The sequence below is a fragment of the Oncorhynchus clarkii genome, chromosome 20 (assembly GCF_045791955.1).
Source record: "Oncorhynchus clarkii lewisi isolate Uvic-CL-2024 chromosome 20, UVic_Ocla_1.0, whole genome shotgun sequence".
Taxonomy (NCBI): Eukaryota; Metazoa; Chordata; class Actinopteri; order Salmoniformes; family Salmonidae; genus Oncorhynchus; species Oncorhynchus clarkii.
The window spans coordinates 53,964,096-53,987,331 of NC_092166.1; the positions used below are offsets into that span (position 1 = coordinate 53,964,096).

Below are 23,236 nucleotides of genomic sequence, written 5' to 3' on the forward strand. Positions count from 1 at the left end.
CAGTCACTCAAATAGGCTACTTCAACGTTGGGTACAGGGTACAGAGGGTACAGTGACAGACAGTGTGACTCGAGCATTTTGGCGCCCCTAAGCGATATTTGGTTCTTAATATTTGGTTTGGTTTTAACATCCCACAAACCAGCTTGTAAAAAATAAAATTAAAGAAAATTAAACACATCAACACGGTCAAAAAGTGGCATGATGTAATTTAGGGTTGCACTCTGATGCACGCTCCAAAACATATATAAAAGCGCGGCATCGCCGATTCATTGTGTTGAATTCGGAAGTTTACATACACTTAGGTTGGAGTCATTAATTAAAACTTGTTTTTCAACCACTCCACAAATTTCGTGATAACAAACTATAGTTTTGGCAAGTCGGTTAGGACATCTACTTTGTGCATGACACAAGTAATGTTTCCAACAATTGTTCACAGACAGATTATTTCACTTATAATTCACTGTATCACAATTCCAGTGGGTCAGAAGTTCACATACACTAAGTTGACTATGCCTTTAAACAGCTTGGAAAATTCCAGAAAATTATGTCATGGTTTTAGAAGCTTCTGATAGGCTAATTGACATCATTTGAGTCAATTGGAGGTGTACCTGTGGATATATTTCAAGGCCTACCTTCAAACTCAGTGCCTCTTTGCTTGACATCATGGGAAAATCAAAAGAAATCAGCCAAGACCTCTGGTTCATCCTTGGGAGCAATTTCCAAATGCCTGAAGGTACTACGTTCATCTGTGCAAACAATAGTACGCAAGTATAAACACCGTTGGACCACGCAGGCATCATACCGCTCACGAAGGAGACGCGTTCTGTCTCCTAGAGACGAACGTACTTTGGTGCGAAAAGTGCAAATCAATCCCAGAACAACAGCAAAGGACCTTGTGAAGATGCTGTAGGAAACAGGTCCACAAGTATCTATATTCACAGTAAAACAAATCCTATATCGACATAACCTGAAAGGCTGCTCAGCAAGGAAGAAGCCACTGCTCCAAAACCGCCATATAAAAGCCAGACATATACATATATATACAGTATATATATATATATATATATATATACAGTATATATATATATATATGCTCTGCTCAAAAAAATAAAGGGAACACTTAAACAACACAATGTAACTCCAAGTCACACTTCTGTGAAATCAAACTGTCCACTTAGGAAGCAACACTGATTGACAATACATTTCACATGCTGTTGTGCAAATGGAATAGACAACAGGTGGAAATTATAGGCAATTAGCAAGACACCCCCAATAAAGGAGTGGTTCTGCAGGTGGGGACCACAGACCACTTCTCAGTTCCTATGCTTCCTGGCTGATGTTTTGGTCACTTTTGAATGCTGGTGGTGCTTTCACTCTAGTGGTAGCATGAGACGGAGTCTACAACCCACACAAGTGGCTCAGGTAGTGCAGCTCATCCAGGATGGCCCATCAATGCGAGCTGTGGCAAGAAGGTTTGCTGTGTCTGTCAGCGTAGTGTCCAGAGCATGGAGGTGCTACCAGGAGACAGGCCAGTACATCAGGAGACGTGGAGGAGGCCGTAGGAGGGCAACAACCCAGCAGCAGGACCGCTACCTCCGCCTTTGTGCAAGGAGGAGCAGGAGGAGCACTGCCAGAGCCCTGCAAAATGACCTCCAGCAGGCCACAAATGTGTATGTGTCTGCTCAAACGGTCAGAAACAGACTCCATGAGGGTGGTATGAGGGCCCGATGTCCACAGGTGGGGGTTGTGCTTACAGCCCAACACCGTGCAGGACGTTTTTCATTTGCCAGTGAACACCAAGATTGGCAAATTTGCAACTGGCGCCCTGTGCTGTCACAGATGAAAGCAGGTTCACACTGAGCACATGTGACAGACGTGACAGTCTGGAGACGCCTTGGAGAACGTTCTTCTGCCTGCCACATCCTCCAGCATGACCGGTTTGGCGGTGGGTTAGTCATGGTGTGGGGTGGCATTTATTTGGGGGGCCGCACAGCCCTCCATGTGCTCGCCAGAGGTAGCCTGACTGCTATTAGGTACCGAGATGAGATCCTCAGACCCCTTGTGAGACCATATGCTGGTGCGGTTGGCCCTGGTTTCCTCCTAATGCAAGACAATGCTAGACCTCATGTGGCTGGAGTGTGTCAGCAGTTCCTGCAAGAGGAAGGCATTGATGCTATGGACTGGCCCGCCCGTTCCCCAGACCTGAATCAAATTGAGCACATCTGGGACATCATGTCTCGCTCCATCCACCAACGCCACGTTGCACCACAGACTGTCCAGGAGTTGGCGGATGCTTTAGTCCAGGTCTGGGAGGAGATCCCTCAGGAGACCATCCGCCACCTCATCAGGAGCATGCCCAGGCGTTATAGGGAGGTCATACAAGCTCGTGGAGACCACACACACTACTGAGCCTCATTTTGACTTGTTTTAAGGACATTACATCAAAGTTGGATCAGCCTGTAGTAGACTCCAAATCCAGACATCCATGGGTTGATAAATTTGATTTCCATTGATCATTTTTGTGTGATTTTGTTGTCAGCTCATTCAACTATGTAAAGAAAAAAGTATTTAATAAGAATATTTCATTCATTCAAATCTAGGATGTGTTATTTTAGTGTTCCCTTTATTTTTTGGAGCAGTATATATATATATATGGTTGTTATGGTGTTATGTGAATATAAAAGCAAACGTTCTGACCAGCATCAATATCATCAAAAGGTTCAAGTAAAGGCCTCCCGGGTTGCACGGTGGTCTAGGGCACTGCAACGCTAGCTGTGCCACCAGAGACTCTGGGTTCGCGCCCAGGCTCTGTCGCAGCCGGCCTCGACCGTGAGGTCCGTGGGGCGACGCACAATTGGCCTAGCGTCGTCCGGATTAGGGAGGTTTTGGCTGGTAGGGATATCCTTTTTTTTTTTAAGGTTAAAATAAATCAAGACATTTTAGAACCAAGGCACATGACATTTGCCTAATGATTGTTATGGATGTTTTGTTACATTACACTGCATAATGAACTGACATTAACAACTGTATTGTCAACTCCTGGGCCACAGCTGTGTCAACAAGGATATGGGAGACAAGCGTGTGCCACTGCCAAAGCAGCACTCAAACATGCACAATGGGACAAGAACAAACACTGCCATGCTACGCAGGGCACCACACCATCCCACCCCACACCATCCCACACCATCCCACCCCACACCACAGAAGGGATTATGAGCCTGGCATCGGAAAGTGTGTACGACTCATCAATCATTTATACATTCAGATTACTGTAGTAGCTGAACGTGAGTGTTGCTTAGTTGTATCATGCCTGCGTTGTGCTCATGCCATCTGGTTGTGTGTGTGTGTGTGTGTGTGTGTGTGTGGGGTGGGGGGGGGTGTATGTGGAAAAGTGTCATTTCCAAGGATGCATAGGATCTGGTGTGCATATCCAGGTCAAACCTTTATTTCTTATTATAAACTGGGTTGTTCGCCAATTGACTGACAGCCATGATATATTAGTATGCCATGGGTATATGGTCTGATATATTATTTTTACTGCTCTAATTATGTTGGTAAACAGTTTTTAATTGCAATAAGGTACCTCTGGGATTTGTGGTATATGACCAATATACCATGGCTAAGGGCTGTGTACAAGCCGCGTTGCGTTGTGCATAAGAACAGCCCTTAACCGTGGGATATTGGCCAAAAACCACACCTCCTCGGGCCTTATTGCTTAAACCTAAACTTACTCTAAAATCAATTCTCAAGTCAAGTTCTATAGCCTCCACAGCTAAACTGCACTGCGATACTACAATGACCAACTTGAGAACACTGGAAAATTAGCCTAGTATTGCCCCATGTCCCCTCTTCAGTTCCGGTGCCCCCTGTTCTTCCCACCTCTTTCCCAGATCGCTCCCATAGGATTCAGTCTTTCTCTTTGATGTGAGAGTGAGTGCTTCGCTCAGATGCCAGCTTGTTTACTCTGTAGCTGTGTATTTTTATGTGAACTGAACTCCTGTGTTTTTGAAGATGTGAATTAATTTGTCCCTCTGAGCTGTTTGAGCACAGTCTGAGCTACACTTCCCACGCAGAGGAAAACAGGCACGCACGCGCGCACGCACGCACGCACACACACACACACACACACACACACACACACACACACACACACACACACACACACACACACACACACACACACACACACACACACACACACACACACACACACACACACACACACACACACACACACTTCTGAGTCTCCCCTTTATCGTTGATCCTACTATTCTGGTCTCCCCTGGCCTTGACTTACAGTTTAATAGAGTGAGTTTGCCACACTAAGAGGGAAAGAAGTCTGAGGTAGACAGTGATTCGTGTCAGAGATGGTGGTCTGGAGGCAGGTTAGGTGATTTCTCAGACAGACACAGACTCATTACCCAGACTTAGACAAATCACCTCACTGTGTGTAGTAAAGCTACATGGTGTGGTGATCATTGACCTTCACTACTGAGCACAATGCCATTGGGATTCAGAGGAGATGGAGGTGCTCAGCAGATGGAGATGTATCCGCCGGTTTTTCGGTCTGTCTTTCTCTTTTTCTCTTTGTCTCTTTGTCTCTAAAAGGTCTGTTTCTGTCTCTCTCCTTGTCTCTGTCTCTCTGTCTCTGTCTGTCTCCATCTCTCTCTCGCTCACCAGCTCTCTCGCTCTCACTCTGGGTGTACAGGCTGTGTACAAGCCCGACAATGTGGATAATCTTCCAAGGCACCATGAGAACATAAAATAAAGTCATTTGTGTCTCTCTACAGGTGATGCTGGTGGGAGACTCAGGTGTAGGGAAGACTTGCCTGCTGGTTCGCTTCAAGGACGGAGCTTTCTTGGCCGGCAGCTTTATTTCTACTGTGGGCATAGACTTCAGGGTGAGTAGACACCACACTCACACTCTCACTTGCACACGCACACACACCACACCACACATACACGGGATTGATTATTTGAAGAATGCGGAATATGTCCATTGAGAAATCCTGCAGGAACCAAGTAAAGTGCAAAGACTTCAAATGTATAAAAGGAGATTTTGGAATTGAAAAGTGGGTTTGCCTTTTTTAAGATTTCACGAGATCCAATAGAATTTCAGATATTGATTCAAGGATTCAATATTCTTTAGGTTCAGGCCTCCATTGTCATATGTGTTATAGATATATTTCCTTTTGACCTTTTCTGGTTTACCATTCCATTTACACTAAAATATCTTGGCTCGAAACTGCTGAAAGATGGAAGTGATCGATCAACTGAGAGACAATTAAGGTATTTATCACTGTCCCTCTGCCATATGAAGACAGTTTTACCTTTCCACGGCAAATCATATTTTGTCAATTTTGGCTAGATTCAAATCAAAGTTGTCCTTTACATGATCCTTCATTATTTCTAGGATGTGGATGCCAAGCATGTCCACCGGGAAGAAGATGCTAGTCAAGTTCTGTTAACGGGGTTAGCGGTTCCTCAAACGAAAAAAAAAATGATACTCAAATATTGTACTTGCTCCTGTAATGTCTGGTTGGGTGATAATAAATTAAGCCCTTCAAAGGAATGCGGTTTGATGACACTTTTCTTACGATGATTCCTTTGGTTCAACCTCAGAAAAAAAATATTTCCCATTTTCCCATCCAAGCTGTCCTTGATCTGTAAATAAAACCATTAATCCTTTCTGCATAAAGGCTCTCAAGCTCATGTTGTCTACTCGGAGGTTCTACTACTGCATATACATTTGTTTATTCAATTCATTCATCTTTAATTTAATACATTTTCCCTCCTAAGATGTTTCTTTTTTTCCATGATGACCACTTGGGGCTGTAACTACGTATGAGGACACCGAGATCCGGACCTTGGTAATGTTTTAATAAAAAAATAAAACATATATAGATTTTGTACACAATAAAGAAACAAAATGATGGGTCAACATCTAAATATTGCTCCCAGCGTTGATCAAAGATCAGAATGCTTATATTCTTGATCGGACAGAGCTCCAATCGCACCTGCCTCTTTGCGAATGAGTGGAATTATGAACAGTGGTTTGTTCGTTATGTTCACCTGCGTCCTCAGGATTTTCAGCAGCACATTCACCACTCTCTCAAACAGCTAACTCCGCCCTCTCATGGCACGTGAAACAAACTACCCCAGCTTGGAGTCGACTGAAAGTAGGCGTCGACTCAAAGTGTTTGTAGATTGACTGAGATGAAGGAACCTACAGCAGCCAAGGTGATAATGGCTGGAGTTATTTTTGCTTGTCTTTGCTGTTCTCCAAATTGCATTTTAAATGTTTGTAATTGTATAGAAATGCAGTAAATGAGCTTCAACTTTCAAAAAATGTCCTGAGGAACACTAACCCCTTACGGACCTCACTAAAATTCAAAACCTGGTTACAGCCCTGGTGACCATTGCTTATGGACACTAATACCCTTTTCCATCCAAACTGTACCGCCAGTTCCACCCCTGGGGTTTGTATGTTTTCCCATTTGCTGAAACTACACTGAACAAAAATATAAACACAAAATGCAACAATTTCAAAGATTTGACTAAATTGCACTTACTACAAGGAAATCAGTCAATTGAAATACATTCACGAAGCCCTAATCAATGGATTTCACATGACTGGGAATATAGATATATATCTGTTGGTCACAGATACCTTAAATAAAAAAGTAGGGGCGTGGCTCAGAAAACCTGTCAGTGTCTGGTGTGACCACCATTTGCCTCATGCAGTGTGACACATCTCCTTCGCATAGGGTTGTTCAGGCTGTTGATTGTGGCCTGTGGAATGTTGTCCCACTCTTCTTCAATGGCTATGCAAAGTTGCTGGATATTGGTGGGAACTGGAACACGCTGCCATACGTCGATCCAGAGCATCCCAAACATGCTCAATGGGTGACATGTCTGGTGAGTATGCAGGCCATGGAATAACTGGGACACTTTCAGCTTTCAGGAATTGTGTAAAGATCCTTGCGACATGGGGCTGTGTATTATCATGCTGAAACATGAGGGGAATGGCACAACAATGGGCCTCAGGATCTCGTCACAACTGCCTGGTACAGTTGAAACCTGTGATTCATCCATGAAGAGCACACTTCTCCAGCGTGCCAGTGGCCATCGAAGGTGAGCATTTTCCCACTGAAGTCAATTACAACGTCAAACTACAGTCAGGTCAAGACCCTGGTATGGGATGACAAGCACGCAGATGAGCTTCCATGAGATGGTTTCTGACAGTTTGTGCATAAATTCTTTGGTTGTGCAAACCCACAGTTTCATCGGCTGTCCGGGTCTTTGGTCTCAGATGATTCCACAGGTGTAGAAGCTGGATGTGGATGTCCTGGACTGGCGTGGTCTGAGGTTGAGAGGCCGGTTGGACGTACTGCCAAATTCTCTAAAACAACATTGGAGGCTTATGATCGATAAACATTCATCAGCTCTGGTGAACATTCCTGCAGTCAGCATGCCAATTGCACACTTCCTCAAAACTTGAGACATCTGTGGCATTGAGTTCTGTGACAAAATGGCACATTTTAGAGAGAGTGGCCTTTTATTGTCCCCAGCACAAGGTGCACCTGTGTAATGCACATAATCAGCTTCTTGATATGCCACACCTATCGGGTGGATTGATTATCTTCGCAAAGGAGAAATGCTCACTAACAGGGATGTAAACAAATTTGTGCACAAAACTTGAGAGAAATAAGCTTTCTGTGCGTATGGAAAATATCTGCAATCTTTTATTTCAGCTCATGAAACATGGGACCAACACTTTACATGTTGCGTTTATATTTTTGTTCAGTATAGTTAAGACATCCTACCTTACTAAAGCCAACTCGTACAGAAGCAACACGGAACGGAACCTGTTTAAAGCCCGGACAGTTCAGTTCAGTTCGGTACTTATTACAAGTGGAAAGAGGTCAAAGTGAGACAGAAGCACAAAGGATCAGTGGTGGAAAAAGTACTCAAATATCATACTTGAGGAAAAGTAAAGATAGTAGAAAATTACTCAAAGTGAAAGTCACCCAGTAAAATACTACTCCAGTAAAAGTCTAAAAGTATTTGGTTTTAAATATACTTATAGTATCAAAAGTAAATGTAATTGCAAAAATATACTTCAGTATACAAAAGTCAAAGTGAAAGTATAAATACATTTTATTTACACATAGCCAGGGGCACACTCCAACACAGACACTAATTTATAAACAAAGCGTTTGTGTTTACTGGGTCCGACATGATCAGAGTCAGTAGGGATGACCAGGGATGTTCTCTTGACAAGCGCATGAACTGGACCATTTTCTTGTCAAAATGTAATGAGTACTTTTGGGTGTCAGGGAAAATGTATGGAGTAAAAAGTACATTCTTTTCTTTAGGAATGTGGTGAAGTAAAAGTAAAAGTAGTCCAAAAAGATAAATAGTAAAGTACAGATACCCCAAAAAACTACTAAGTCTTTTTACTTAAGTACTTTACACCACTGCAAATGATACACACACAGTGACGGAGAGAACAAAAACACTCAATCTCATGATCTTCTCCTCAATATATCTGTTTATTAACTTTCTCTCCTCCTCTTCCTCCTTCATTTGTTTGGCTTCTTGATGAAACATAATGAGTAAAGTGAATGACTCACAGACAGTTTCAAGTGTGGATGCCCTTGATAACACTCATACACTATATTTATTCTGTGTTTGCGCAGCGAGCACACTGATGCCATTAGGATATGAGGAAGGCGGCATGGGCGGCTGGTTGATTTGATTTCTCTCTCCCTTCATTGGCAGAGGGAGTCCTGGGTTTATTTTTCATATCAGTCGTTGTCGGTATGTCTCAGGAGTGTGCTTGCTCATGTGTGGGAGCTATTAAACTGGAGTTTACCATTCAGTTTCCTTCCTTCTCCTCTGAGGGAAGCAGAGGGAGAGGGAGAGATCGATGTGTGTTTGTATTGGGGGCTGAAATGTGTTTCAAACAGTATGTTAGAGAGTAAAGAGAAAGAGGGAATGGGAGAAAGAGGGTGGGATAATGAAAGATTGGCAGTAAAACGATTAGACAAAGTGCTAAAAGGCAAAACAATGCACTATATTAGGATATATATATATATATATATATATATATATATATAGAGAGAGAGAGAGAGAGAGAGAGAGAGAGAGGGGCCAATGTAGCTCAGATGTGGGGTTTGGAGTGGCCCTCTTTCAGCTGCCCGTTCTGAGCAGATGGCTTTTCGCTCTCTCCTCTCTACCTCCCCTCTCTCCCAGCCCCCTAGCCTCTAGTGCTGTATCGCCCAGCAGCAGCAGTACACCAGCTAATCATTAAAGGAGCGGTGCGGTCAGCGAGGAGGCCAGCGGAGCCACAACACCTCTTCCGTGTGTTGTGTAGCGTGACAGGACTCACTGACCAGTGACCACACAGGGACATGGGTAATTGCAATGTGGCAATCTGAGGTGATGTGTGCACAATTAGACCACGCTCTTAACTTGCTCTGCTGGGAGGAGAGGTGGAGATGGAGATGGGAAAAGGATTGAAAAGAAATCGCTCATTTTAAAGTGTGTTCTTTTCTTTGAAGAATAGGGTGCTGTTGAATCATTGCAGTCTCAATAAATACGAAATCACACTCCTAATGATACTGTAGAACTGAAAGATTTATTCAAAGATGCATTTAATGATTTATTCATGGTTTTATCATTAAACTCTCCTAGCCTGGAGGTTGGAATACATGGAGAGGTTTTTTTAAGGAAAAATTTGACTTTTATTGAGGCCATAACAGTTCCTCAAACATGTCCTGTCAGCAAAGACTTCAACATATAGGCTGTTATCTACAGAACATTATGGTGGTTATTGGTAGTTCAAGGCTGTTGTTTATTTTGTGTTTGCTATTTTCTAACGAAGCCTGTGCTATTATTAAGCAATAAGGCATGAGGAGGTGTGGTATATGGTCAATATACCACAGCTAAGGGCTGTTCTTAGCACGACGCAACGCGGAGTGCCTGGACACAGTCCTTAGTTGTGGTATATTGGTCCTATATCACAAACTCCCGAGGAGCCTTATTTTTTTATTATAAACTGGTTACCAATGTAATTAGAGCAGCAAAAATAAATGTTTCGTCATACCCGTGGTATACGGTCTGATATACCACGGCTTTCAGCCAATCAGCATTCAGAGCTCGAACAACCTAGTTTATAAATGGGTTTAATACATATTGTAAAAGTACAGCACATTCATACAAGTCTCAGGACATAAAAATGTCAGCCGAGAAAATACATGGCTGTAATAAACAGGATATAATACTAATAAGCTAGTTGATGCTGTGTTTGCATGTTGGCATATTCATGCTTGCCTTTCACACACATGCACGTCCAAGCGTACAACCTAGCCTAGTGCATCTAGTTCAGAAGGTGGAAATTGTACACACACTATACATGAAAAAGTATGTGCACACCCCTTCAAATTAGTGGATTCGGCTATTTCAGCCACACCCGCTACTGACAGGTGTATGAAATCGAGCATACAGCCATGCAATCTCGATAGACAAACATTGGCAGTAGAATGGCCTTGTGGAAGATGGGAAAGTGACTTTCAACAATAGCTCAGCCACACAAGCTCACAGAATGGGACCGCCGAGTGCTGAAGCGCCTAGCGCGTAAAAAACGTCTGTCCTCGTTTGCAACCCACTACCGAGTTCCAAACTGCCTCTGAAAGCAACATTAGCACAATAACTGTTCGTCGGGAGCTTCATGAAATGGGTTTCAAGGGACGAGCAGCCGCACACAAACCTAAGATCACCATACGCAATGCCAAGCTTTGGCTGGAGTGGTGTAAAGCTCACTGCCATTGGTCTCCTGAGTGGCGCAGCGGTCTAAGGCACTGCATCTCAATGCTAGAGGCGTCACTACAGATCCTGGTTCGATTCCAGGCTGTATCACAACCGGCTGTGATTGGGATTCCCATAGGGCGGCGCACAATTCACCCAGCGTCATCCAGGTTAGGGTTTGGCCGGGGTAGGCTGTCATTGTAAATAAGAATGTGCTCTTAACTGACTTGCCTAGTTAAATAAATAAAGGTAAAATTAAAAAGTGCGTTCTCTGGTGTGATGAATCACGCTTCACAATCTGGCAGTCCGACGGATGAATCTGGGTTTGGCGGATGCAAGGAGAACGCTACCTGCCCGAATGTATAGTGGCAACTGTAGAGTTTGGTGGAGGAGGAATAATGGTCTGGGGCTGTTTTTCATGGTTCGGGCTAGGCCCCTTATTTCCAGGAAAGGGAATTCTTAATGCTACAGTATACAATGACATTCAAGATGATTATGTGCTTCCAATTGTCGTTCTGCCCCCGAACAAGGCAGTTAACCCACTGTTCCTAGGCCGTCATTGAAAATAAGAATTTGTTCTTAACTGACTTGCCTAGTTAAATAAAGGTAAAAAAAAATATATGTAGTGAATGTCTATGTCTGGTCGTCACAAAAACAAATGCAAATGATCTGTAACCAATTCTCTAAAACGTGCCCAAAGGTAGAGATTTAATCTCACTCTCTTAAAAAATGTAGATTTCTGTAATCAATTCAGGTCTGATTTACATGAATTTATCCTCCTCAACAAAGAGTCTGAATTATAATAGATTCCTGTGGGATGCCATGAAAGGGTTCATTAGAAACAATGAGTGGCAACCCGTCTTTCAGGGAAGGTGGGGCAGTTAGCCTGTTTTGCATGTTATTATGGCATTAATACATGTCACATATCTATTTGCAAACAATGTAAAACTATTTTTTTTAAACATTGAGTTAATAAAGCCGCATAATACGATTATGGTCTTTTTTTGCTTTCTTGAGTAAGGCAGCTCCAAAATGCAAGTGTTTCAGCCTAGCTCAGTGCTTTCTGTGGTTGTGGGGCAGCCAGCAGAAAATACAGAGTCTAGGGGTTGGTAATGATCTATAGTTGCGCTGTGATTGGGTAATGTTCTCTCTTTGCGCTGGGATTTGCTAGGTGTTCTGTCACACATGGGGACACTACGTCATCTCCAAATCTAAGGGTAGAGCTCAAAAATTCAAGCCCCTTGGGAGCTGCCATATAGTTACATTAGAAGTGCCAATCCAAGAAGGCTCAAGTTCATTGGCCACAGATAAAATGACATCAAATAACATTATATCTATAGTAGCTTTGATTGGACTGATCATGTCAACATTATACTTTCAAAATCTTAGCTAGCAAGCTAGCAGTCATCATCATGAATCAAGCCGACAATCTATTGGCAAATGATTTTTAGTCCTTGTCATATGAAGAGAAATAATTAATATAATTTTTCGATAAAATGTATCGGTTCTCATTGTCCATTGGACATAAACATTACACAACACGTTGGAAACCGCAAATTCAACAATGAGTGGTTTGAAATGAATTAGTGGCTAACTGCAAGCATGGCAAATCAATCACTAGCCTGCTATTCAGTGGAGTGGCTGTGTGGTCCCAAGTCTGGCTTTAAGGGTCTCTTTTCCAAGCTTAAAATGATAAACCTTCAACATTGGCCATGCTGTCAAAAAACTGTGAACACAAAATGGGAAATCTGACTTCAGTGAGTTCAGGACAACTGGGAACTTGGGGAAAAAACGAACTACGAATGGGAAAATACGTTTTGTAAGTCAGAATTGTAAGTCGGGAACTCAGGCTTCTTTCTAGAGCTACGACCTGACGATCACTGACGTCATCATGATTTTACCTTGTTTTTTTCCCGGAGTTCCCAGTTGTCTTGAAAGCACCATAAATCCAGAGAATGCCAGACTTTGGTGATAAAGTTTGATGACAGAATTTGCCCACGAAGGACAGCCGCACCACCTTCCTGTTCAAGTGAGCATAGCACAACAAGGTGAGTCGAGAAATGTCTTGTATTCTGCTGCCTAAATGATGTAATATGCCAGAGTTTTAGAACACCTACTCATTCAACGGTTTTTATTTATTTCAACTATTTTCTACATTGTAGAATAATAGTGAATACATCAAAACTATGAAATAACGCATATGGAATCATGTAGAAACCCCCAAAAAATTTAACAAATTATATTTTACATTTGAGATTCTTCAGTCACGATGACAGCTTTGCACACACTTGGCATTCTCTCAACCAGCTTCATGAGGTAGTCACCTGGAATGCATTTTAATTAACAGGTGTGCCTTCTTAATAGTTAATTTGTGGAATATCTTCCCTCCTTAATGCATTTGAGCCAATCAGTTGTGTTGTGACAAGCTATGGGTGGTATACAGAAGAGGGGTATGGGGTGGTATACAGCTCTATTTGGTAATAGACCAAGTCCATATTATCGCAAGAACAGCTCAAATAAGCAAAGTCAAATGACAATCCATCATTACTTTAAGACATGAAGGTCAGTTAATACAGAACATTTCAAGAACTTTGAAAGTTTTTTCACGTGCAGTCTCAAAAACCTGTCACTACTTCTGCCGAAGACGGTCCCTCTCCTTGTTCGGGCGGTGTTCGGCAGTTGACGTCACTGATCTTCTAGCCATCACTGATCCATTTTTCATTTTCTATTGGTTTTGTCTTCTCTTCCTTCACACCTGGTTCCAATCCCATCAATGACATGTTGTGTATTTAACCCTCTGTTTCCCCTCATGTCCTTGTTGGAGATTGTTTGATTGTATGTTAGTGCTAGTATGTGTTGGTGCGCGACGGGTTTTGTACCCATTTTATTATTCTTTGTATATTTTGGTTTTTGGAGTTTGTGAGTTCTTATTAAATGACTCCGTTTATACCAAGTTCGTTCTCCTGCACCTGACTTCCCTGCCACCGACACGCACATCTCACAAAACCATCAAGCGCTATGATGAAATGAAATAAAGAAAAACCCTTGAATGAGTAGGTTTTCTAAAACTTTTGACCGGTAGTGTATGTTTTTTTAAAGTCAGTAAATGGGGTAGAATGAACTGTTTCGCTGCCAGACAAGTCTCCGTTGATAGCCAGGTGTAGTAGTGGTAAGGTGTTGGGACTGCTGTTGGGACTCTGCTGTTGGGACAGCTTTATGTAGGCCCTAACAGTTTTTGGGCACCGTTTGTCACTGTTATAGTGCAGTTAATGTTTTGTCTAGTGATCTGTTGTGTTGTGGTTTTGCTGGCATGCATCCCCCCCAAATTTTGGGGGGGTTTGCACCACCAAGATTTACATGCTAAAATCACCACTGGAAACAATACAATAGCAATAGCATCAACAACAACAAAAATGACCCTAACTTGAGTCCACTTCATCCTCACTAACTCGTCAACAGCAGAACAGTTTCTCTGCCGAGAATGAGAGAGAATTATTGATAATCAAATCTGAGTTCAATTCCTTACTCTGATTAAGAGCGGAATTTTGAATTCATAGAGTCCGACAAACTGTCATAGACCTAGCTTCCTCTTAGCTAGTAAATTACGTAATAATGCAATATTACGCAATAATTATAGTCTTGATGACATTGTTTCCATTCGTTCTGACGATGGTGCTCTCTTGCGTGATTCACCATCAATCAATTTACAATTTAAACATTACAATGAAAGGTTATACAGTTCTGAAGTACAAAATACCTCAGGCAGCATGAGACCCTTTTTTGAGGGCTTGAATCTACTGCAACTCTCCTCCTATGATGCACAGATGACCTATAACCTATAATGCTCAATGAACTGCATGATGATGCATTGGAAGATATGAACCGAGGTAAATCCCCTGGATGGGATGGCATCCCACGGGAGTTTGATTTCTCTGTTACATAAAAAAGGTAAAGACCCAACTCTCTGCTCAAGTCATTGGCCTCTCTACCTCATTAACAGTCACATGAAATTGCCAAGGTTCTAGGCAAACGTCTTGAAAACATTTTTACCCAAACTAGTTCATCCTGATCAAACAGGTTTTGTCGAACATAGATTGGCGACAGACAATCGGAGACGTCTCCTACATTTCGTACACATTACACCCATGTTGACACCAATGCTTCCCACAGTTGTGTCAAGTTGGCTGGATGACCTTAGAGTGGTGGACCATTCTTTATATGTTTTCTCATTGAGCGTGAAAAACCCAACAGCGTTGACGTTCTTGACACACTCAAACTGGTGCGCCTGGCACCTACATCTTTTGTCTTGCCCATTCATCCTCTGAATAAAACAAATGCACAATCCGTGTCTCAATTTTCTCAAGGCTTAAAAAGTATTCTTTAACCAGTCTCCTCTCCTTCACCTACACTGATTGAAATGGATTTAACAAGTGACATGAATAACTTTCACCTGGATTCACTTGGTCAGTCTTTGTCATGGAAAGAGCAGATGTTCCTAATGTTTTGTACACTCAGTGCAGTTGTCCTTGTCACTTTGGTTTTTGCTTGGTTTTTGCTTGGTCAACATGGTTTTTGCTTGAATCTAACATGAGACCGAATGTCCCTAGTTCACGTTGCATATGCCCTTTTCTCTTGACACAGTATTGAATTGTTCCTTCCCTGGTGGTGCAGCATGTGTCAGCTTAGCCTTGTGTTAATGCTAACGCCAAACCAGTGTGGCCTTTTCTCTTATCGGCCAGACAAACAGAAAGGACACAATTAAAGATCCAGGAACAGAGGAGCGACCGCCCGAGCAGCATGGCTCATAGTCAGCCTTATCTTTATTAGACCTCTGCTACGGCAGTAACTGTCTGTCTGTCTGTCTGTCTGTCTGTCTGTCTGTCTGTCTGTCTGTGTTACCTCAGTGTGAATACGGACGGACTGTTCATTCTGCAGATGCATTGTTCCGTAGCCTGGTCTCAGATCTGTGTGTGTTGTCTTGCCAACTCTTTTGAGAGAGTTGAGAGCTGTAAACAATATAATTGCAGACACATAGCTACAGACTCGACTTGATTATGCATTCTCAAACAAAGGCTACTCATTTTCTACACCCTGAGGGTTTGTCAACGTTCATTTCACATAAAAATAGGTGAGTTGTTTGCAAGCTTCACGCGTGTGGGGAAGCTTCGGAAGCCTGAGATGTGTGAGTAAAACACATTCCCAGGTCACAATAGGGAAAACGCCAGAACCTGCAGATTACCAAGACCAAGGTTTCACTATGTTTGCATAAGCATTCATTACAATTCAACTTTCCCCCTTTCCATATGTATTATTCTTCTGATCTGCTAATGTATTCCTGTAGCACACCCAGAACCGAGTTTCGGAAACCCTGCTACACAATGCCTGTGCATTACAGGTTAATTATAATAAAGAATAGTTTAACAAACCCTGTTATATAGGACTATAGGACAGGCCTAGGAGAGGTGACTCAATGGGCTGTGATGACACACACACCTGAAGCCGCGGAGGCTGTTGTTAGGGCTGCGTTACCTTGACAACGGCTCAACTTGTCCTAGCTGTTATGCACAGGGAGGTGTACTGCCATAGAAATGGAATCCATTGAATGATATTTCTATGTGTACTACACTTTGTTGCTTGGCTAGCTGGCTGGACCTCCTGTGTGGCGAGATGTCAATTGTTACCTGTGATTGGAGCTACATTCGCCTGCATAAGAAACCTTTTCTTTTCCTCGTGTTTCTCCCAAGATGCTTGCAGCTGATGCAGCAGCTTGTGCTCTGTCAGAGCACGGGAGAGATAACGATCGTTAAATCCAATTCCAGTCCAAATCTCTTAAAATACCAGGTAAGTACCAGACTGAAAGAGTGCTGTCATTTTAAGCCTTACCAATCTCTGTTAGGCAGGATGTGCCATCCTAAAGGGATAATAGTATAGGGGAGACATCTGGATGAGAAGCCTGGCGTGTAAAGCTTAGATCTGTGGGGTGAGGTGCGTCGCCCCTCCCTAGGGTCCAGGAATGCTCCGGTCAGGGTCTTTGTGGGGTGGTTAGTATGCAGGTTGGCACGGTAGAAAGACATCGCCACCTGGTACATGCTCTGTTCAAAGGAAAGCTTTTCGAAAAGCACATGTCAGGTCACAAGCCACTTCTCGCCAGAAGGCAGGTGATGTGTCTCTGGGAGTACAATGTCCCCGGGGGAGGATGGTTCAACCGGAGGAAGATGGTTGAACCGGAGGAGGAAGGACATGTTTAATAAGTTATTTTGACCCATTTTGTTGCCAAAACTTGTTTTAGAAGTTTATATACTTGTCATAATTGGCGTCAACAAGGCCAGTCAGTGAGTCCTAGTGACTCAAAGTGATCAGCCTAGTGTGTGGGTGAGGAAACATGACAGTTAAGAGTGTGTCACATGAGAATGTGACTCAGACACAGCCTGCCTGGCACAGCATGGCATCGGGTCCCGAACACTTCTGGGAGAAGTGGCATTTCTATATCCCCATGTTGTTGCCCTGAAGTCATACAGAGTGTTTGCTACCTCCTGCCCCCGATGTGTCACCCATTCAATGGCCTCAAACAAGCCCCCTTGCCACCTGAGGATGCCGCTAGGAGCGTTTGGTCCCCAGCAGGTTGCCATACGCGCTAGAAACAACAACATACCCACTGAGCCTGTCTGTTTGTCTCGCCCCCAGTTACACAGACACACACTCCCCTCTTATCTGACAGGACACTTTGTTTATGAACCCCCTCCATCTCCCATCTCTGTTTGTAGAGTCAGGTGAGTGTGTTGTCCTGGGTGGATATGATGAGCTGAGGCTAAACACTGGCCGTGTCCGAAAATCCATACTTGCGTCCTAAATATTAGGCCATTTGAGTATGCAAAAATATCATTTTTATAGTATGTGAATTTTCTCAAATCTAGTATTCTTTAAATGCCAGGATGTTATACTCATTTTTGTTCTTCATCTAGAAGAATTCGAGGTGCACTTTCCCGCAATGCATTGGAAGAGGTGGGATGTGAGTGATAGGCCCTAGTTCTCTTCAAGTAACCAAACAACAAAACAAGGTTACTTATTTGGGAAGTTTTTTAAATGTATTTTTACTCAAAGTGCATTTCTGTTTTCTCATTGAAAAGTGTTTCTTATTCTCTTGGCCTTCGTCAGAGCTTTTGAGCTAAACACTAAACCATCTTTTGGTTTCTGAATGTGTCGGTACCAGGGGACTCAGAATGTGGCTGCGTTATTGATGTCATGTTAATCAGGCCTTTTGATTTGAAGATATGGATTTATTTTTTATTTTTGTAGGCTAGGCTACATATTTTATGATTTAATTTATGGATCAAGCCTTAGTCGTCATTCTCATCTTGTTCCCAATGATCAGTGCTTTAGTTTATTATGTTGCTGTCCAGCAGTTCTGAATTTGTGACGCAACCCACTGTCCACGTTATTCTGTTCAATAGCATTTTGATTTGAACATTTGAAAAGTTTTGGTGTGTGTACTAGGCAATTTTCAAAAATGTACACAGTGGGGAGAACAAGTATTTGATACACTGCCGATTATGCAGGTTTTCCTACTTACAAAGCATGTAGAGGTCTGTAATTTTTATCATAGGTGCACTTCAACTGTGAGAGACGGAATCTAAAACAAGAATGCAGAAAATCACATTGTATGATTTTTAAGTAATTAATTTGCATTTTATTGCATGACATAAGTATTTGATCACCTACCAACCAGTGAGAATTCCAGCTCTCACAGACCTGTTAGTTTTTCTTTAAGAAGCCCTCCTGTTCTCCACTAATTACCTGTATTAACTGCACCTGTTTGAACTCGTTACCTGTTTAAAAGACACCTGTCCACACACCCAATCAAACAGACTCCAAACTCTCCACAATGGCCAAGACCAGAGAGCTGTGTAAGGACATCAGGGTTAAATTGTAGACCTGCACAAGGCTGGGATGGGCTACAGGACAATAGGCAAGCAGCTTGGTGAGAAGGCAGCAACTGTTGGCGCAATTATTATTAGAAAATGGAAGAAGTTCAAGGTGACGATCAATCACCCTCGGTCTGGGGCTCCATGCAAGATCTCACCTCAATGATCATGAGGAAGGTGAGGGATCAGCCCAGAACTACACGGCAGGACCTGGTCAATGACCTGAGGAGAGCTGGGCCCACAGTCTCAAAGAAAACTATTTGTAACATGCTACATACCGTCATGGATTTAAAACCTGCAGCGCACACAAGGTCCCCCTGCTCAAGCCAGCGCATGTCCAGGCCCGTCTGAAGTTTGCCAATGACCATCTGGATGATCCAGAGGAGGAATGGGAGAAGGCCATGTGGTCTGATGAGACAAAAATAGAGCTTTTTGGTCTAAACTCCACTCGCCGTGTTTGGAGGAAGAAGAAGGATGAGTACAACCCAGAGAACACCATCCCAACTGTGAAGCATGGAGGTGGAAACATCATTCTTTGGGGATGCTTTTCTTCAAAGGGGACAGGACGACTGCACCGTATTGAGGGGAGGATGGATGGGGCCATGTATCGCAAGATCTTGGCCAACAACCTCCTTCCCTCAGTAAGAGCATTGAAGATGGGTCGTGGCTGGGTCTTCCAGCATGACAACGACCCGAAACACACAGCCAGGGCAACTAAGGAGTGGCTCCGTAAGAAGCATCTCAAAGTCCTGGAGTGGCCTAGCCAGTCTCCAGACCTGAACCCAATAGAAAATCTTTGGAGGGAGCTGAAAGTCCGTATTGCCCAGCGACAGCCCCGAAACCTGAAGGATCTGGAGAAGGTCTGTATGGAGGAGTGGGCCAAAATTCCTGCTGCAGTGTGTGCAAACTTGGTCAAGAACTACAGGAAACGTATGATCTCTGTAATTGCAAACAAAAGTTTCTGTACCATATATTAAGTTCTGCTTTTCTGATGTATCAAATACTTATGTCATGCAATAAAATGCAAATTAATTACTTAAAAATCATACAATGTGATTTTCGGGATTTTTGTTTTAGATTCCGTCTCTCACAGTTGAAGTGTACCTATGATAAAAATTACAGACCTCTACATGCTTTGTAAGTAGGAAAACCTGCAAAATTGGCAGTGTATCAAATACTTGTTCTCCCCACTGTATATGTTACAGCACTTTGTTTATACTAATAATTATATTGAAATGGAACCAAATTATCTGTTTGTCCTTTTTAAAGAGGATAGATGGGCTATATAGTCTACTACGGTATAGGTTCAATGTAATAGTCTGCCTATTACTAGCCTATAACGCCATTCCTATTCTATTCAGAGTTTAGAGAAATTAATCGAATTGGAAACGAGCTATTATCAGGCTGGTTGATGTGATGCATGTCTGTTGAATGTGGAAAAATCCACCTGCACTCGGCTCTGCCCCACCTACTATTTACCAAACAGTACGTGCTAAATAGTATGTGACGATGCTGAGTCCATAGTATGCAGTTTAAGTATGTAGTACGCTGGTATGGATATTCGGACACGGCCCGCTGTGAATGTACATGAGACTTCATTAGGCCTTTATTACCAATGAAGAGGGCTCAGGGGTAGGGACTGGCTGCCTCAGACAGGTGTACGAACTACATGGAGGAAGAAGGTGTAAGAACTGTCCAAGAGTTGCTAAATCGGTCTGAATATGTTCATCTGAATGCGGCTAGGTCGAATTGACGAGGACAGCTCAGGCTGCCGTGGCCTGTGATGATTAGTTGATATTATAACGTGATCATGGCTGATTAATCGTGCCTTGGAGGAGGGGAGAGAGGGCGGTCGCTGCATCTTTTTCTCTGTGAGAGGAGCAGGTCACCATGCAGCAGGCTTGTTAATTCGATCGCCTAACAAATCTTACCTGCCAACTTCACGCCGATGAAATTGCGTAGAGCAAGTGTCACTGATCTACTACAGCACACGTAAGGAGAGGTCCCCCTATCTGTGTCTCATCTGCCTAGGAGACCATGTGTAACTAGGCTGGGTGTGACAGGTAGATTTTAGACGACACATGCACACACACGCGCCCGCCCACGCTAAAAACACACACACACACACACACACACACACACACACACACACACACACACACACACACACACACACACACACACACACACACACTCCTTTTTTTCACACTTCTGATCTACTTTGGAAAAACTGAATGCATTATACCGAAAGGTTCACTGTGAAGAATCTCTCACTGAAAATCAGCGATTCTGTCTCAGACTAGACTAATACCATGGTAAAAGTCACATCAATCAATGTTAGTGGTAATTGACGCCAAAATCCAGCAAGCTGAATAGCATACAGGACAGATGAGTCTCTTCTGTGTTTCCTAATCTAGAACTACATGTCTAACTGTAAACAGCTTGGATGGAGCTGTCTCTTGTGTTATTATAACTGTAGTGATGTCTGTTTTAGGAAGCCTTTTGCCTTTTGGTAGGCCATCATTGTAAATAAGAATTCGTTGTTTTTTTATCTGACTTGTCTAGTTAAATAAAGGTGAAATAAAATCTGGATGATGGACTGTAGAGTCATTGAAATGGTTCATCTGGTAACTAAACCACAATTTTATTATGTTTTAATATTCCGTTGCCTTTTTCTCTCTCGTTCAATATTTGCATTCTCCCCCATCACTTTGACCTTTTCTTTCACGTGTCCTTTATTTATACAGCTGGTCTCATTGACACAAAATCTATCCGGCAAGTTCTTCCAATCTCTTTCATTTTGATGATGGTCCAAAGGGACAGTGACCCTTCTTGGTCATAAACAGTAATAGGTCGGCATATAATCACTGAGCCAGTGAATACTCTCATCACCATGGTGACCTCAGAGGTCACCCCAACACAGCCCCACTGACCTTTAACCTCTGACTTTTGTCACTTCCTGTTTTTATTATCCTGTGAGGTTCGGCCTTAGGCCCCTGTCTGATGAATGCATGAAGCAGGTGAAGAGGAAGAATGAGGGAAAGGATTTCTGCTCTGGAGGGGCCATCCATTACAGTATATGTTGGTAGGTGGGCCTGGAGACTGGGGAAGCTATTGATCGGTGGTGGAACACTGTAATGTTATAGTAATATTTTCAAGGTTTTGTACTGGACAGTGGTTATTATGGGGTTTTGATCTTCTCGCGATTGTGGATGGTAATCTTGTGATGGCATGGGATGCAGGTAGAACATGTTGCATTTTTCGAATGTGTGTAATTGTGTCTGCACATTTGTAGTACTCCCTCACATCCATTCCTTCCCTCCTCTCCTTCCCTCCTCTCCTTCTCTTCTCAACTTATTCTCTCCAGTGCAGTCCAATACCAGATGGCTTTTGTCGCTGGCCTGTTGGCCCTCCTTGTCCTGGGCTAACCTGGGCCTGGTCTGGTTCATCATGATCCTGTTGTTATGCTCCGCAGCACACACAAGCACTTGGTAATTGTGCTTGAGTTTGATTTAGGATGTTGCTCTCTAGTCAGAGGTTAAATCTGTGTTTATGCATTCTGCTAGGGTTTGTTAATGGAGCATGCAGCATCTGGGGCTGAGCGGCACTACGGGAGAATGTCAGTCCCGCTGCCATGCTCCTTAATGTAACTCACCACTACGGCGAGAGCTGTCAGAGGCCAACTGCCGCTACTGCATCCAGCCAACACATATACGGCGAGACAGAGAGAGCAATAGAAAGAAAGAGAGAAAGGGCAGGAGCAGATTAAAAGACAGGAAAGACGGACGGAGCGTCACAGATAAAAAGGCGGTCAGACCAGTGTGAAGCGAGTGAAGAAGAAAGGGAAGAAGAAGCTTTTAGAGTAAGACGAGAGGCACAGAGGGAGACAAAGACAGGATAAGTCGGGTCTTTACTGGGCTCAGGGTTTATGGACCGTGTCCATAGTGGTGCAGGATGCATAGGAGAAATTTCAGATAGATACGCTGTGCAGTTGCTGCATAGTGGATTACACTTTATAGAATAAAAATAGTGTTTGTGTGTATGCTGTAGAGGAGATGTCAGGAGTGTTCTCAATCTTCTACGACTTCATTTTCTCTCCCAGCTCGGCAACATTGAGTGCTAATACAATCAGCCCTGTCTGGCCGGTGGTAATTACCCAAAGTGTTCGTTATTTGATTATGTCTGGCTAATGCCTGCTTGAAGGCAATCTAGGTGATTTATGCAAATACTGCACCCTATAATAGAGTTTTACAGTGTTGTAATTTCAGTGTCAGAACATGAGATATTTTACTTGAACCTCACAGCATGGGGGTTGCTTCCATGGAAAAATAATACTTAGAATTGGAAAAGCACCTTAGATCACAGCAATTTAACTACACCCTCATGGTTACACTAAATGTTGTCTGCCGTCCACCCATCACAGACCCATTGACTTGAATAGGGATGTCCGTTCTAGTGATTGTATTTCTATGGTTTTATATCTGTTGTTCTCCGATGGACAC

General features: G+C 43.0%; 1 protein-coding gene across 1 annotated transcript in view; it reads left to right on the plus strand.

Moving 5' to 3' along the window:
• LOC139377491 (ras-related protein Rab-26-like) overlaps positions 1 to 23,236 on the plus strand; it is an 86,919-nt gene that overhangs the window by 531 nt on the left and 63,152 nt on the right. Inside the window, exon 2 of the mRNA XM_071120526.1 lies at positions 4,791 to 4,901. Coding sequence (XP_070976627.1) covers positions 4,791 to 4,901 — 111 coding nt within the window. The remainder of the gene's footprint in view (positions 1 to 4,790; positions 4,902 to 23,236) is intronic.